At 36.4% G+C, this 19,245-nt stretch overlaps 1 protein-coding gene across 1 annotated transcript in view; it reads right to left on the bottom strand.

Annotated features, from left to right (window-relative positions):
* Positions 1–19,245, bottom strand: part of HDAC2 (histone deacetylase 2) — a 53,193-nt gene that overhangs the window by 14,742 nt on the left and 19,206 nt on the right. The window contains 6 exon segments of the mRNA XM_044002651.1: positions 5,318–5,426; positions 5,513–5,605; positions 13,771–13,912; positions 14,960–15,098; positions 15,321–15,395; positions 17,799–17,916. Coding sequence (XP_043858586.1) covers positions 5,318–5,426; positions 5,513–5,605; positions 13,771–13,912; positions 14,960–15,098; positions 15,321–15,395; positions 17,799–17,916 — 676 coding nt within the window.

Below are 19,245 nucleotides of genomic sequence, written 5' to 3' on the forward strand. Positions count from 1 at the left end.
ATTACCTTGAACATTTTCTTCAAGAACCTAAGGTACTTCACAATGAGTTCTGAGAGTAGGACTTTTGTACAGGGAACAATATAGGGTGTTAACCTATCCTAATTTCTCTGTAAAATCTCAAAGGGACAGTTTTCTACATAGTACAGATTCAGCTTTAAATAGCATTTGATTAAATTTACTATTTTTAAAAGAAAAACTGAATTTATGACTAGTCTATATAAATGAATATTGATATGTGATCTGAATGTACTTTGATAAACCCACAGATTATTATGGTCATAAAAACAGTAATTACTGCTTTGTTTTCTTGGTAGCAGTCTTTAAGGAAACTCTGGATTGTTTTATTGATGTGAAAAATTCAAGAATCTATGTGGATAATCTTTCCACTGATTCAGATTGCAATTCTTCTAAATTTAGGTAACTGATAGGCAAGGTTTTCCTGATGCACCTTCTTTCCCACCACCAATATGGGGAGGCTTTACCTAGAAGACAAAGCTTTCCAGATATGACTAAACTCAGATTCCATGACGTAGGTTCATAGTAATCTAAGGGCATATAAAATCTTAGCCATGTAGAACACAGGTCTCTAAGACTTAGGTGGGGGGTTAAACCATATTCAACTGATTCAGATGCATTTCTGTGAGAAGGCAAGTAATACATAACTTTGCTGTCTTAGGGCAGAGTAAACATTTTGTTAAATATTCAAAGGCTTACAAGTATCTTACTTTGTACCCCAAACTGAACCTGAACAAAGAATGCTAGTGTCAGAGAAGCACCTTTGACATATGACATAGTTTCAGCAAACTGGGATAAGTTTACAATAAACTGGAGGAAGAATTCTTCAAATTATAGAGGATGGGGTGACTGGGTCACTATTGTCTCCCTGTTTCAAGACCTCTCCTGATGATGTATTTCTGTATAGTATAGCAAGCAAGCTCCTGCTTAAGCAGAGGGATTAGCTTAGTGGGTCCTGAAGAAGGTTGACGAGAAGGTAAGAAAGCATAAAGTTCAGAATTCCCTGACTGTTGATGACTGCTCTGTGCAAGTTGGACTACCAGCACAAGACTGAAAGTGAATTGAAATGAAGTATTCAGCAACTAGAGACTGAATTCTCTGAGTTCTCTAGTTGTGATGAAAGCCAGGGGTCAACTAGTGACTGATCAATTAAAAGGGATCTCTCCTGATGGGAATAGAGATTGATGATTTATTACTCCACATGCAGGAACTCACCTTATGAGAGCTGGTAGTAAGCAAACCTTTTCCACTGAAGAACTGGGGTTTTTGTAGAAGTTCAAAGAGAAACCTAAGGAGTCCCTGAACTCTATAAGCAGCCTGTGTCAGGTGCAAGTAGATCCCACCTCCTCAGTGGAGCTTCTCTTGAAGGCTTCAAAGACTTTAGCTATGGGTCTCCCCAGACACATAACCCCATAAGAATGGGCTGATCAACTGGTGAAACTTGAGCAGCAGATTGGGAAAGTTGTGGCTTGGGCAAATACTGTCAGCTGAAACAGGAACTCTGCGAAATGAGGAGGTATCAGAGGCTATCACCCTGCTAGGTAGGCAGAATAACATCATCCTCAGGAGGGAGTTTAGGGAAGACTCCTGAAACATGAGGTTGATAAGAAAGCAACTGATGACTAGCCCAAGGTGATGTTAACAAAACTGTACAAAGAAATTAAGAAACCAGTTAACAAGGGTTCTTCGGCCCAACCTGAGCTATCCTCGAAAGCTTCTGCTCCAAGGAGATCATTCAGGGAAGGCTACAGAGTTCAAACCATGTAGAGAGGGAAGATAATAGGTTAAGTACCTGTGCAAATCCTTTCAGCAATCTATAGGCATATTACTCTAGGTAAGGCCAAATGAAAATGTTTAGTTACCTGCTCCCATGTAGTTAACACCACACAGTATCTGGTCCCAAGGGGGCAGATGGAATGAAAAATATTTCTTCTCAAGTGATGGAGATGAAGGAAGCTGGATCATTTCACTATACCAGCTATCTTTATACAACTCTATGTCATTTGAGAGGAAGGTGGATGGCATCTGTTAACTTACAATGGGCTGGGAGCTGAAAAGGTGTCAAGCCTATTTCTACAGCTGTTCCTGACCCTGTCAATGTTGTAGATGAGTTGCCCAGGACCAGGGTGATTGGCACGGGGCAGTCAGTTTTGTCAATGCTTTTTTTGCTACTTCTGCAACCAAGATTGGTCAAGAGAGATTTGCTTTCACCTGTAAGGGAGTCCAACATAATTTCAATATCCTAACTCTACTCTCCCTAATACTACCACATTTTATGATGGGCAGAGACCTAAAGAGGTCTAAAAGAGCATTGGTGAACACTGTTTCATTCAATGATGATGTAATGGTAACAGGGCCAGATGAAGCCCACTGTGGCAGGAGGCTCATAAAAAGGAATGCGGGTGGGAATCGATTATAAAGTAATCCAGGGTTGAGACCATTCAATTGAATTTTGGTGAATACAGTAGATAGGGAAAAACTGAAGGATTCCAGGTAGAGTCTGGAATAAGCTATAAACACTTTTAAATGAACTAAAAAAGAAGCCAGAAAGTTATTGGACTTTTCAAGTTTTGGAGAACCTCTATTTCCTACCTGGGTATCTTGATGACCCCCACTTATAATCACTTGCAAATCTGCCTCTTTCAAATGGGTTCCAGAGCAGGCCACAGCCCTGGAAAGATATAAAGCAAGCTATCTTACAGTTTCTCTGTTTGGGCCCTTATGGCTGTGTAAGGCTCATGCTTCTGGGTATCTCTGTCAATAAAGATTAGGATAAGCAGAACCTTTAGTGGATACCAAGAGGTGTCCAGAATAAGAGACTCTTGGGCTCCTGGAGCACCAAGTTTTCTAGGGCAGCTGTGGTCACTACATCACTTTTGCTTATTCTAAGCCCGAATTGTGATGCAAGATGGGCCCTCTTAAAGGACAGTTATATCACAAGAAGTCTCTCTAGTCCTAAATGGAAATTACATTTGAGAGTCCCTCTGGTGTGAGTGCTCTTAACAAATAGGGGATGACTATACCAGAGACTAGTATAGTTTCCACTTCAGACCCTGGGAACCGTGCCTCCTCCACTGGCCCAACAGGCCTTTTTCTTATAAAGACCTGAGGAAAGCCGTTTTGCCTGGCTGACCATGGTTCTAACTGCTATGACAGGCATGTACAAATTGACTTCTGTAGCCCCATATCTGGTAAGGGGATACCCAAATAATAAGGATTCTTTTAAGCCCATTAAGTAGGGAAGAAGATCTTCATCTATATTGACTCCATGGTGGTAGCTTTATGTCTTGTCTGGAGCCTAGAGTGCACAGGACTGGATAATCAACAGCTCTCCCCTTTGGAATTGGGACCAGGGAAAGAATTATGCTGAAGTCTCCCACTGCATACAGCTATTTGTGGCACATGTCAACACCCACCAGGGACATTTTATGCTAAATCACCACTGTGGAGCTGCCATAAGAAAAGCAGAAGTTATGGAATGGGTCTAATGCCAGTTGAACATCGGGGTGGTGATGATACCAGGCTGTGCTGGGCACAGGACCACATGATCCCCTAAACTAAGAACAAGGCAGCTATTACTGTCCAACTGGGCAAGCTGGAGCACAACCTAAGTGACACTCAACTTGTCTCCAACTAGCAAAGTGACACTATTCCATCTTAGTGGCAAGAGGTTTGCATCTGAAAATCAACAGCTGAATCATTATGCATCTGATTACTCTGGTACAGTTTCCACCCTCTCATTAACAATGTTTATGATGAATCAATGACACCCTAGGAAGAAGCGCTTTCTGGTCCAGTGATTTTGGAGATCCAGTCTCCAGAAGACTTACCTGATAAGTAAGAATGCAATGTTTTGGGGACTTAGTTCCAGCTAATGCTCCCTCAGAGGGTACTAATTAGCCCCCTCCTGAGTAGGTTATGTTCCCCTCAACTGGCAGGTTTCTTTCCTCTGGGATGCTTTGGGCAACTCCTTCCCAGAAAGGGCCTGGGAGACAAAGGGATAGAATTGGGGGGATCTTGCTTTCTATAGCATAGGGGAATTGATACTGCCACTATAACAATGGTAGATTCATAATGACCTGGTAGAAAAGGGATTGCTGAGTTGACTCAGTGGCACTCACAATATGATCAGATTTTAAAATTTGAGACTTGATCCTTCTGAAGGTAGGAGGCAAAGGACTAAGCATTTCTGGCTTTTGGTTACATTCATATTTTTGTTTCATTTTTTTTTCTTCTTCTTCTCCCTTTCCCCCCTTAGTATAGTGCAGCATAAGTCCTATAAGCATTAAATGGTAGAAGGTCCTCTAGAAGATTCCTAAGACCCTGCCACCAACCAGTTATGTTTCCCTGACATGGTTTCTTTCCTCCCACCCAAAAGACAAGGAGGCAGTACTTAAAAAAGGCAAAAGTGCCTTGATTGCCCTAGGTGATTAACTCCTGCTTCTCTGATGTAGCTTCCTCTTCCTTGCACACCCAATTCCTACCCCTCTTCTGGGGTAGGTTTAGGACAAAAGCTGTCCTGGGATTTGATTAGCCCTGGCTTCCATGTTGCAGATTCATGGTCATACTAATGACACTGAAAAGTCCAAGCCACGTGGAATCTAGGTCTCTCAGTCTTGATGGGTGCCTAGGACCATACCCTGATGACCGGCCGATCAGACATGTTTCCATAAGGAGGCTAGGGAGGCCGGATCTACCAAAGCTGAAGATAAGTGTCACTGTATCCTTGTTGCATATGCCTGCTATGTTAGGGCAAAGTAAACTTCCTTTTGTTAAATGTTAATCGACTTATGAGTGACTCATGTCCTAAAATTTGAACCTGAACTGAGAGAGGGCTGGCATTAAAGCTGTGCTGTCCAATATTCTTTGAGAAATGCTGTAGCTGAAAAATTCACTCATCTGCAGTCAATTTGAGGATGAGCATCTTTCAAATTTAGTTAAACTAGACCTTAGAAAAGAGAACAAAACTTCACTCAAAGCCTTTCTAGGATGATAGCAACTGCCAAAGATTATAGTCCATTGGTGTTTAACAACTCAAGATTATCTCTACACTATGGCCAAGTGAGTTTAGTGAAAGACTAATTTTAAAATGACAATAGGCAAAAAGTGATCAAATGGTTATATTATGTATGTATACACACATGTGTATGTTTACATATATATGTACATGTAAACACACACAGATACCCCTACCCAAGATTTAAACTCTTATAAAAGACATAATCAAATTAAAGAAAAATAATTTTTTAAAAACTCTCCTCCCATCCTGATCTGGGAATACCACACTTTAAAGTAGTTTTACCTTTGACGGTAAGATTGAAACAACCAAGTCTGTCACCAGATAGTGAGTCTGCACCGCACTGCAACACTACTGCGCTAGGCTGATACATCTCCATCACTTTTGATATTATCTACATGGAAAAAAAAGGATATCAAAGGTTAATCCCTTTCAACACATAACAAAAAATGGTTGAGATTTGACATATATAATACTTACTGGTTAAATATCTGCCCGTAACGACTCATCATCTATACCATCTCTCATTGGAAAGTTGACAGCATAGTACTTGCCTTTTCCTGCACCAATGTCCTAAAAATGCATAATTAATTAAAACTTAAGAGAATTTTTCAGAACAAATACTATAATCTTGTCATATTAATTTGTTAGAAATCTCACAATATTTATTTATTTTTTTTTCTTTTCTTTTTTTTTTTTTTGTGGGACTATGGGGGTTAAGTGACTTGTCCAGGGTCACACAGCTAGTAAGTGTCAAGTGTCTGAGGCCAGACTTGAACTCAGGTCCTCCTGAATCCAGGGCCCGTGCTTTATCCACTTCGCCACCTAGCTGCCCCCACAATATTTATTTAAAGGGAAAATTGACAAATCTAAAATCTGGCTTAGCTACAAACAAATATCAGTATACACTGGACATGAAAAGGAAAACAGCATGTATTAGTAGGCAACCAGATACTTGGTAACTGACTATAATGACAGACAAAAAACATCTAGATGAAATTTGGCATTTATTACAATTATGACTGTAGGCAACAAGCCAGAGTAGTATTATAAATATCCATGACTTTGTCACCAGAAAAAATCATAGCTGGCCAATTATTAGGCAACTGCATCAACCAGCCATTCACCACCAAATGAAGTCATGCATTCTCATACTGATGACCTAGAAGTCCATGCTGTTTTCCAGTATTCCCTACCTACAATTGTTTGTTGATCAATACATGGAAGCAGATATGTTGTTTTCATTGTTAAAATTTTGCAAAACTTGGCAGTTCAAGTGAGAATTATAATTCTACACAAGGCAGTGTTGGCCTTTTGCAACACAGACAGGAGCCAGGCTATCAATGTAAACAAATAAAGTTCTATCATGTCTGATAGTTGAAGCAACTGTTGAAGTGTGTTATTTAATAATGGCTGTTATTAATATAGAGCTTTAAGGTTGCAAAAGGCCTTACATGTGTCATCTGATGTTACATGTGATACAAGAACTACATAGGAAGTGGTGATATAATTATTCCCATTTTATAGTTGAGGTAACCAAGGTGGAGAGAGGTTAAGGGACTTGCCTGAGGAAGACACTGAACTCAATTCTTCCTGATTCCAGGTCCAACACTCAATCTCCTGTACCACAGAGCTGTCTCTATGAATTTAAAGTAATTTTTTTACTGCTAACAAATTAGGCAAGGATACAGGTTATGCACCATCTTGTAAGGTTTTTGAGCAAAGAAGGGGGTATTTGTGAGAGATGTTAGGCATTAGAAGTGGCAGGGTGCCACTAATTAGATATGTGGAGTTGAGAATGACACCTCAGTTGCTATAATGGATAAGTGGGAGGACAGTGGTACCCTTAATGGTAGCTAGGGAAGTTAGGAAGAATAGAAGGGAGGGATCGTGAGGAAAGATAAGATCAGTTCTGGACATACCGAATTTAAGACATCCCATTAAGATGTCCCATAGGCAGTGAGATGTGAGAATGGAGGTTGGGGGCTGGGTAAATAGAGCTGATGATATCACCAAGCTAAATAATATAGAAGCACAAGAGGGCCCAGGACAGAGATTTGAGAGACCTGGATAAAGATCTACAGCAAAGAAGACTGAGAAGGAGCAGTTGGACAAGGAGGAAGAGAGCCAGGAGAGAACAGTGAAGTGAAAACTTAAAAAACAAGAAATTACCAAGGAAAAGAGAGTTATCAGCAGTGTCCAAGATGGCAGAAAGGTCAAAGAAAATGAGGATCATAAGAAAAGGCCACTGGATTTGGCAATTAAGAAATCATTGGTAACTTTAGAGAGTATAGTTTTGTTGAAGGATGGAGCCAGACTGCAGAAAACTGAGAGGAAAGGAAGTGTAGATATTGATTACAAACAGACTTCTCAAGGAGTTAAACTATGAAAGAGAGGAGACACAGAAGATGACAGTAGTGAGGTTAGACAGATGACATAAGTTTTTTGAGGGTAGGGTAGACTTACGTATGTTTGTATATAGTAAAGAAAAAATGAGTGCAAGGAGAGATTAAAGTTTAGTGAGTAGGAAGATAAAGGGGGCAAACTCCTGGAGAATACGCGATGGAATGAGATCTACTTTTCCATGTAAAGGAGTTTGTTTTGCCTAAGAGAAGGGCTACCTCTTCATATGAGATAGGGAGAAGGAAGACATAGTAAAGAAAGGCATCTGAGTAATATGAAATGAGAAAAGAGTTCTTAGCAAATGGCCTCTGATGAGATTATGTAATATAAATTTGTGGAACCAGTAAGTATGGCTTTGGATTTTTTTCCAGCATCCTTCAAAAGCACATTAATAAGAGGGAAGGTATAGTGGATACCATGAGTAATCAGGAATTTCAGAGGTCTTGAACTAGAAATGTAGAACACTTGTGGGTGATGGCAATATCAAGGGGTAGAACCAACTCTGTGTGTACCTGAGGCAGAGTGGAAGAGTAGGTTAAGGAAATGGGAATTAGGATATTTTGAGGGAGTATTAATATGTATGCTGAATTCCCCAAGTAAAAAGGCAGGCATTAGAGAAAGATGGAAAGCTAGGTATTTTAATAAGGCTAGAAGTAGAATGTCCTGAAGAAAACAGTTATCAGAAGATTATTAAGAAAAGTACAGGATATTCCATTTTTTAAATGACAAGTAAAAGAAGGCCAGCTTTATAATTTATCTAAAGCTTAAGCACTTTTAATGGCTTAATAACACAGTGATCCTAATATTCTTGGAATATGGATTTTTTTTGTGTTTTCCTAGAAATGGTTCTCATTTCTAACAATTCAGTTTTCTTGAAAAGTAATTTTTAAATGTGTATTATTTTCATGGAATAATAAATACACTGATACTATATTATACAACATTCTGTGTGCAACTATCTTTACTTCAAAAATGCACATAAACAGAATGAAGGAAAAGTTATCCTTTCTGACCATGACACTCTTATACATTACCCCACCCTCCACACTACTCTATAATAAAATGACACTAGACTCCTTTGTTGATCAAGATACTCCATCTCTAACTCATAATGCTGCATTTTCAGTGGTTCTCCCTCATTCCTGGAATTCCTTCTCTCCTCATCTATGCCCCCGGCTTATCCAACTTCCTTTAGGTCACAGTTAAAATCCCATCTTCTGCAAGTAGCCTTTCATGGTTCCCCTTATTGCTAGAGTCTTCCCTTCTCTTAATCGCCTTCAATTTATCCTGTATCTATTCCATAAATGCAGTTTTTACATGTTGTTTCCACCATTTGATTGTAAGCTCTTTAAGAACAGAGGTTGATTTAGCCATTCTTACGTTCTCCTCCAAAGCTTAGGACAGTGCCTGGCACATAGTAGGCATTTACAAATGCCTGCTGACAATGTATAAATTACTTATTTCTATGCAGGATTATCAAACAAGTCATTTAAAAAACATATGAGTTCAAAAAGATCTCCAATCGGGGCAGCTAGTTGGCGCAGTGGATAGAGCACTGGCCCTGGAGTCAGGAGTACCTGAGTTCAAATCAGGCCTCAGACACTTAACACTTACTAGCTATGTGATCCTGGGCAAGTCACTTAACCCTAATTGCCTCACTTAAAAAAAAAAAAAAGATCTCTAATCCCAATTTAAGTGAAAATTATGAAATAAAAATGAAGTAATGATGAAAGACTACATATTAATATGGTTTCACTTACATTAATCAATATGATGGAACATGCCACAGTGTTGTAGCAAATTCTTGCCAACATTGGTATGAAGCTACCAAAATTGAAAGGGTATCTCATATCAGGTCATCTCAAAAATGCATCTAAAGATATCAAGGCACTTTTTGTGTGAAGAAAGCTATTTGAGAAATGTGAGGTATGGATGTTACTGAAAAATTTACAAAATTTCTTCACTAAGCTGGTAGTGAAGAAAGCAGAGGCTACAATCTTATAAACTTCCAGGTGCTGGAGAAAGTACTAAGATGAAATGAAGTAAAAATCTGTAACTTCTTGGAAGAGAAATCTCCAAATACCTGGAAAAACTCAGGACTCTCAAAGTTATTATTATTTTGATGGCATTATAGTTAAACCGTGGATTGACAATCTTCTATTTTCTGACATAAACACTATCAAAGATGCTGACTCCCAAACTGAACTAATTTATTAATCTTAAGACAAAACACTTACTACATTTGGAGTTTAACTCAAAAAAGCAGATCCTAATCTCATAAAGTTCACAGTCCAATGGTGGAGATAACATGCAAATATCTAGGTGCAACCAAGATACAGACAGGCTAAATTAGAGATAATCAACAGAGCAAAGACACTAGTATGAATGAGGATTGGGAAAGGAATCTTGCAGAAGCTGAGATTTCCACTGAGAATTGCTTGAAAGAAGCCAGAAGGCACAAATGAGGAAGGAGGGAATACCAGGCATGGGAGAATAGCCACTGAAAATATACAGAGTTGGGAGTTGAAGATGGAATGTCTTGTATGAGGAACAGCAAGGTGGTGTTAGATTGTAGAGTATTTGGAGGGGAGTAAAGTCTAAGAACAATAGAAAGGCAGGAAGGGGTCATGTTATAAAGGGCTTTAAAAGTCAAATAGAATTTTATATTTGATCCTGGAGTAACAGGAGTTTAATGAATAGGAGATTAACATGATCAGAAAAGATAATCTTTAGGAAGAACAATTGGACAGCACAGTACAGGATGGACCAGAGTGGGGAGAAACCTGAGGCAGGGAGACCAATCAGCAGGCTACTGCAATGGTCTAGGTGCAAGGAGATGAGGGCCTGTTCTAGGGTAGTGGCAGTGTCAGAGGAAAAAAAGGGGTCTATATGAAAAATGTTGGGAAGGAAGAATAAACTGAACTTAGTGACTGATTATCTATGTTGGTAAGAACGCATATGAGAAAGAGTGAGGAGTCTCGGACAAAATCTAGGTTGTGAGCCTAGGTAACTGGGAAGCTGGTTGTTTCCTGGATACTAACATGGCAGGGTTGAGAGGGAGGGGAAAGGGGAGAAAATAATACGTTTCGATATGCTCCACTTTAAAAAATTCTCTTTTCTTCTTTGGTTTTCAGATTATATTCTGAGAAAAGATGGCATTTCAGATAATCTCCAAACATTTTTTTCTGGTCTATTAACACAGGAAAGGAAAAAGGAAGTAGAAAGATCTAAGATAACAAGGAGGTTTGGTATAAATAAATGCAGATATGGTCAAGTCAATTTTATATCAAACAAAATATTTTAAAGTCACCCACATAAGTGGTATAGAAGTCTATGTACAATATGGAAAATGTCATGCAAGTTAAAAAAAATAAATTTCAAACTAGATAGCAAAAAATCCTATGAATTTTATTGCTGACTATGAAATATTTAAATAATAAACCCCAAATTTCTCATGAGCAAATATTTGGAATGAAAACTATCTAAAAGCTGCCTTTTACAAGAAGATAAGCTCTCAATATTCTCCATCCAGCATTCATGACTTTTGGGTTAAAGAAACAGTACCATCTTGTGGACAAATGAAAATCAAACCTAGAAAGAAATATTTTAGATTTGAAGACTTCCAATGACTTGTTTTACAAGCAAGTACCATTTAGAAAGAAACAATGTACACTATTTATTCTGACTCCCAAATACGCCATTTAAATAATTCAAAGTCATGAAAAGAGGGAAACAGAAAAGGTTTGGCTTAATTCCTTAAATTAAACAAATATTTATTATTAAACACTTTGTAGAAGGCAGTGGAGATACAAATAGAAAAAACTGTTATATAGCACCTGCCCTCATGATACTTCCATTATAGGGCAATTACTGCCTATTAAAAATACCATGTATTTCTCTTTCTTATCAAGTAGCTCATGATTCGTGGTTTGGTTATATCAAAGCAGACAATCTCACTTAATTCACTAATTAAGTCTGCTGTATTATCATTATTTTTTGCCTAAAACCTAGCAGGGACCAAAAAAGGTTATTAAACAGTCCAGAACACTGGGGATGTTTAATAGATGAAATGATATCCACATAGGAAAAAAGAAGGTACAATATTAATCAATGATGATAATCTAAGGAATGAAAAAGGAAAAGGTAATTTAAACATAGTTACTAACTTTTTTCTTTTAAAATATTAGAAATAATCCTAACAAAAGTTTTTCATTATTGCTATTCTAGTGAATATAATTTAAAATGTCATTAGTAAATAAAAAAAATAATAGATTATAAAGTTTAATAGGAAAACCATGTCTATTTAGTTTTTAAAATGACATAATTTTTGGTAGAACACTTATACCATCCAGTTTCTCAAAGTTCTTTCTATTTATAGAGCCAGGGCTTTTAAGGCAGTTTACTGTTTTAGAGAAAGTTGGTAGAATATTATGACTTCATTAAAAAAAAAAGGACACTGTACTGATATATAAATCCTACCTTTTATTAATACCTAAAGAAAAAAAAGCATGCTGATATGCCATTCTATTAAATTACTACAATAATGACATTTCAATTTATCACTAAATCTATTTTCGTATGCAAATTTAGCAAAATTAATTAGTACTACTATAAAACAAATGGCATGCTGATGACAAATTTCATAGACATACTGTGCAGACAAAAGCTGAATTTTAGGAAAAGTTGTTGTAATGAAATTTCAGTATAGTTAAAAGAATCCGGTATTATCAGTTCATCAAAATGAGATTTAGGTATTACCACTAAACTTCTGATAAAATATAAGCTCTTTGAAGGCCTGTACACTCATTTTGTCTCCTTATTCCTAAGAGAAAGGCAGTCTACAAAAGTCCTGACTCTGAACCTCCTTAAGATTATAAATTGCAGAACTTCTGGCCTGCATTGGTAGAGAGAGCTCTTTATACCAATGAAATCAGAGATGGATTCATAACCCCCCACCCCACTCCCACCAAAAAAAGGGAGGAAAATAATCCTAGTACCTGCTCTGCTACTAAAAGATTGCTTTATGGAGGAATAATTTCATTCTTCATAAATGAGTGCCAAGGAAAAGTCAGAAACAAATTTTCTTGACATAACAAAACACACTTTATCCCTCAACATAATGTTGTGTCCCACTTAAAGTTACCTAGTGCAAAAAAGCATTACTTTGTAGGGAACACTAATTAGGCCAAAGGATTCAGGATTCTAAGTGATAAGAGTTCCAATGCCTTCACTTTGCACAAAAGCAGAAACTGGAACATGAAATGATTAACTAATCACTAACCAGGGGCAGCCAGATGGTGCAGTGGATAGAGCACCGGCCCTGGAGTCAGGAGTATCTGAGTTCAAATCCGGCCTCAGACACTTAACACTTACTAGCTGTGTGACCCTGGGCAAGTCACTTAACCCCAATTGCCTCACTAAAAAGAAAAACAAACAAACAACTAATCACTAACCAATTAACTTTTGGGTAACCAAAGTTACTCAGATGATAAGGAACAGGTTTTAGAATTTGAATCCAGTTTTCTTCATTCCAAATCAAATGTTCTTTCCCACTGTAATAAACCATCTTTCAATATTAAAAATGAAAGATGCAACAATTGGGCAGTCAAAATACATACTAAAATAGTATATATTTTGTAGTATAACAATAATTAGTCTTTATAGGTACTTTACAACATAATTCTACTAAATACAGTATAATAGTAATCAGTCTTTATAGAGCCTTGACAACATGAGAGGTATATGGGATGGTTAAATCTATCAATTAGTACAGCGTTATTAATGTGCAGAAACTGCACTAAAACCTTACTAAAAACAAAAACACCTTCTTTTTCCTTTTACAATTAGCTTCTTTCTCCTTTGTTAATAAAGCTGTGAAGGACTATATTTCTGTGTTATTTAAACACACAAAACTATTAAGATTCAAATTGAATAACAAGGTATATGGGAATTAGCCAAAGGACCACCTATTAAACAGATTTAGTAAGAAAATACCTATATTCACCCCATCCAGAGAAAAAAGCAAAATTCAAGAATTACTTGTTTCTAAAAAATGATGAAAATTACAAAGTTAATTACAATCATTTTAATTCAACTAACGATACCTTATGGTTACACCAGTTAAGCAGTGGTTTACAAAGAGAAGTACCTCTTACTACTGTAAATGCTCAAAAATTTTGTTGAGGAAAATTAAAATTCAAGTCTAGACCGCAGAAAGCTCTAAGCATATTATGTATAATGAACAGAAATTAACAAGACACATTCATTAATTAGCTCACACATGAACTCTACAATACCCATGAGGTAAAACAAATTAAAATGCTTGGTAGTCTCACCCTCAAGTCTCCTGTGCCAGGAAAGTATTCACCATATTTGTGGAATGATACAGTCATTACACGATCTGTTGTATAAAATGCTTCCTCAACACCATCACCATGATGGATATCAATATCAATGTACAGGACTCTCTGATGGTACCTACAAAAAAATTTATAGGAAATAAACATCAAAAAATAAATGCACGGGGCAGCTAGGTGGTGCAGTGGATAAAGCACCAACCCTGGATTCAGGAGGACCTGAGTTCAAATCCGCCTTCAGACACTTAACACTTACTAGCTGTGTGACCCTGGGCAAGTCACTTAACCCCAATTGCCTCACCAAAAAACAAAAACCAAAAAATGAATGCAGAGAAACATATTGGTTATAAAAGAAGGAATTTGCCAAATTCACAAAACTACCAAAAGCAATCTGGAGTGATAATCAATGATCACTTGAATTATAAACAAATTATTCAATTCAATGGATATTTTTAGTGCTTAGAGTCATAATTTCCCCCCTTACAGTCTGTATGCTATTTCCTTAATCTCTTTGTATAAAATTCAGGCAAAAAGTACTAATTTTCCTATGCATTTCTGTTTTCCTATAACCTGCTAGAGTTTCCAACAATTATAAGGAAAGACTTTCTGATCATGAAAAACAATTACAGTGAATCTAAGAAGTGGTGAGGAGAAATCCTGGGTGCTGTTAGCTGCCCTAACCCTTCTATCCCCTGAAGGAGGAAGTCAAAGGTGAAGAAACCCTTAAAGCACACAGAGAATGGCAACACTAAAGGGAAAACATCAGATCCTGATTATGGCCTATAAAGCAAGGAGGAAACCCCTCAAAATTTGCTGGTAATTCAATATATTTACTCACTGACAACTTGGTCAAAGTTTATTCCCTTCTCATCTTTCTTATCTCTCAAAAGTCTTTCTCAGTGGTAAGTGGGAATTTCTTGCCTTCTTATAATGGAAAATCATGACAGGACATTAATTTTGAGTTTTGTACATCTAATATTTTCTTCCAGAAATTGTAAAGAATAATCTCTTAATGTTGATTTAAATGGATGCCAAGTCAAGACTCAAGTAGAACAGAATAATTTTTAAATTATCTTTTGCCAATGGGGGGTTATCTTTACTAATATGTGGGATTGTCAATATAGTTACAATATTAGAAAAGTAACCATTAATATCTGAATGAACTTACTTTAGCAATTCTAGGATGGCAAGGACAATATCATTAACATAACAGAAACCTGATGCCTCTGACTTCTTTGCATGATGAAGACCTCCAGCCCAGTTAACAGCCATGTCAGTCTGTTGTCTGTTTAATTTCACTGCCCCAGCTGAGAAAGAAAAATTTTAAAAGGGGAAACGCTGTTACTGCTAACAATCATTAAAATAAGAAATACTTTAGCATAATTTTTTATTAAACAAAAGGTGAGGAATTTTTAGGTCTTGGTTTTTAAGTCAAGAAGTATTTAAGTATCTACCAGGCATTTTTAAAAATGGGACGACTTAAATTTTAAACCCATGTGTGGATGTAGGATTAAATCAAGATTACTTACCAACAGAACCACCAGTTGACAGTTGGCAGAACTCAAAAAGTCCATCAAACACAGGACAATCTTCTCCAACGTTAACTATGAAAGAAGTACCAAGTATAATTTAATCTAATGTATCAATGCAAAAAAACTTAGACACAACAAATACTTGTGTGTATATAGGACTGAAGTCACTGTCATGAAGGAACTTAGGAGTTAGTATAAGGCAGATACACAAATGAATAAAAAAAGTAGTGTTACAAAATTCCAAAGAAGAGAGATTATTTTTATCTGGAGGTTTGTTTTAGGGAAGGTTTCTTGCAGAAGCAGTATTTCAACAGCCAGAAGTAAGGGAAGGAAAGTTTTCATACTTATCAAGTAGTACAGTTTGAGAAAGAGTAGTGTGAGAAATCAGAGTAGATTGGAGCCAGACTGTGGAGGGTTTTGAACATCTAGCTTAGAAATCAAGGCTTCATTAAGGAAGCAATGAGGAGGTTTTAAGAAGTAAAATCATGCAATAAAATGTGTATATAGAAGCACTTTAAGTGATAGAATAAAGGAAACACAGGTAGCCAGAAAAAGATACTTTGATAGACTAAATGAGAGGCAATGATATACTACAGTACTTCATAGCACTGGACAAAAATATAAAAATTTATTTTTCAAGAGAAATATTGAAAAGCAGGTATGATGTAGGCTTAAGATTGCCAGATTTCATTCAAGCCAAATTAAACAATAATTTTTTAAAAATGATGTGGTAATGATTATTTCATACACAGACATATACACATAAACACAGTAGAACAGAATAGCTAAATAATACTCCTAAACAAATGAGCACAGTAACCCAGTATTTAATAAATCCAAGAATACTAATTACTAGGGAGTGGATTCCTCATTCAACAAGAAAAGCTCAGAAAACAGGAAAGCAGTCTGATGAAACATAAAGTCAACATCTTATGCTATTCTACCATAACAAATTCCAAATGGACAAATGATCTAAATAAAAAGTCAAATCATTTTTAAAATAGGAAAGAATGAAAGAGAAGGGGAAAAATCATAACTAGACACAAGGTAGACGAGATCACCTGACAAAATAGAAAATCAAGATGATGCTAAATTAAAAAGCTAATGTGCAAATGAAATCTGTTCAGCTAGATTAAGAAAAGTTATGGAGTAGAAACCAAATCCCTTTGCATTAAATAACTGATAAATATCGGACACCCCAAAAATAAGGAGCTGACACAAATCTATAAAAACTAAGAGACAAAATTTCATAAAGACAAAGAATAAGAATAGTTTTCAAAGGAAGAAATATAAGCTATTCACAACCACCTCAAAAAATGTTCAAATCACTAATAATCAGTGAAATGAAAATTAAAACAAAGCTAAGATAGAAATCATATCCTTCAAACCAGCAAAAATGCTAAAAGATGGGAAAACATTGTTGGAAGAGCTACAGGAATACAAGTAGCACTAATTCAGTGTGTGTTGGTGCACACAAGTTGGTAATTGTGTAATAAAAATACACAATTTTTAATTTATTATTTATATTATTTATAATTATAATTATTTATATGAGTTGACCTAGACAGTCCACTACTAGAGAACTATGCATTTCCTTACAAATAGGTTACTCACAGCAAGAGATCCATATGTACAAAAATGGTTATAAGGAATAAGGGAACAAGCATTAATTAAGTGCCTGCTGTATATCAGGCACTATGCTAAGGGCTTTACAAATATTTCATTTGACCCTCACGATACCCTGTGAGGTAGATGCTATTATTATCCCCATATTTTTTAGCTGTTGAAGGATAAGGACAGTCTTGGTTTCCAGATCTCACTAATTTGTTAGTATTCAAAAGTCAACTACATATGTTAGTTTCCCATTAAAAGTTGGTTATATCAGTCTCTAAAGTCAACAAATAAAATGTAATAACTCAATTTTGAAATCCTGGCATTTTCTAGTTATGTTACTTTTATAATCCTAAGTCAATCTTTTGTTAATTAGGACAAAAACTATCATAGCACAATTAAGCCACATTAAACATCATTTTTATCATTTCCAAGTGACTACAGACTATCATTACTTTACTTTACCCATAAAGTAACTTGTAACATCTGAGTTCAGTTTCCCCATCTGCAAAATGGGGAGACTAAAACTTTTAGGATCTATCTTACAGGGTTAATATTAGGCTCAAATGAAATATTGTATATAAAGTGTGTTGCAAACTTTAAAGTGTTATATAACATTAGCTGTCATTTTCATTATCATTTGCCAATAAACAGTACTGAAAATTAACTGAAGCAAAAAATAAACTGCTGTTTAGGCACTTCTTTCCATAAATGTCAACATCTTAATATGCACTGATAAAAGACACATAGAGTGGGGATGATGAATAAGAGTACTGTTAATCCTTATAAGTGATCATTTAAGATAAGCTTTATATAACCTCATATATAAAATTTCTAACATCCATTTTTAATATTCAAACTCACATCTTTGCATCTGCTTGCTATACTCAGACATGTTATCTGGCCTTATTGAGCGCAGAAATTTGATGTATTCATCACTGTGATACTTGGTCATTTCTTCAGCTGTAGCTTTGTGGGGCCTCTGTAGGAAAACAATGAGAATTATAGAATTATATGTAATTATTTTAAAATAAACTCATTGACAAAGGATGCTTAAACATTTCCCTTTGCTGCCATCACTGGAAAAAAAAAAAACTGTCAGAAAAAATAAATAACCCTATTCCAGAAAGACTAGTCCAAAATATCAGATTCATTCCAACTCCAATCTTTTATCATGCTGTCCTTACTTGGAATGCCTTTCTTCTTATCTATTCAAAATCCATTCCACGCTCCAGTTGGGAGGAGAGACCTTGCTCTGGCCTTCTTAATACCTTCCTTGTACCATACATCCCCCTTGCCAGGTGTCTCTCGGACGTGGGTAAGTTTTTGAGGAACCTCACTGATGTCAAAGCATTCAATTTTGGTGTCAGATGATAAGAGAAATGGGGGAAAAAGAAAACTGCTCTTGTATACATACCACCCTAGATACTACTGAGTAATTACAATGAAAGAATAGGATCTGAGACACTCACAAAGTCAAAGGAGACAAAATCCAAAAGAGGAGCCAGTGGTAATAAATTCATTAATCAACAAACATTTATTAAATATCTACAATATTGCAGGCAATGAGCTAAGTGCTGAGATTACAAAGACAAAAGCAGAGCTGCCATAAACTGATCACCTCGACTGTCTATACACACAAGTTCAACATTTAAGTAATCAGTAAGAATTAAATATCCTAAAGCAAGAAGGAAATAAACTTGAACCTCATGGGTATCACTGAAATTTGGAGAGAGAAAACTTATGACTAGAATATACTCTTGAGGGATTATGCCTTAATAAAAAGTTATGGTATTTTAAAAAGGAGAGGAAAGGAGATAAAGGACGGAGAGAGAGAGAGAGAGAGATTGTGTGTGTGTGTGTGTGTGTGTGTGTGTGTGTGTACTTGTTTGAGGAAATCTACAAATCCAGAACCAGAGTGGGGAAAAGCATGGTGGAAAACATTTGGTTTAAGATCAATGGATTGAGAAACAGAAGAAATTTTATCATTAAAGAATACTGCAGAACACCTGGACAGAAAAGAGAAATAGATGGGAAGTTTAACAAAAATAGAAAATAAGTCTGATTATGAGACATGATATAGTGGTGACAGAAGACTTAAATTATGCAGACACTTGCTAGATAGAGGAGCTCTTTGTGCCAAAAAGCACAACCAGTAACTTTTTGACATGCATTAATGATGATTTGCTCATTCAAAAAAATGGAGGAAACATGAAGGGGAAATTCAACTCTTGAGATGATTGAACAGAGGAACTGGTTGCTAGAACCCTTGGGGGAAAAGTGACCACTTCTTCCTAGTAGTATATGTGAT

The sequence above is a fragment of the Dromiciops gliroides genome, chromosome 4, assembly GCF_019393635.1.
Source record: "Dromiciops gliroides isolate mDroGli1 chromosome 4, mDroGli1.pri, whole genome shotgun sequence".
Lineage (NCBI taxonomy): Eukaryota > Metazoa > Chordata > Mammalia > Microbiotheria > Microbiotheriidae > Dromiciops > Dromiciops gliroides.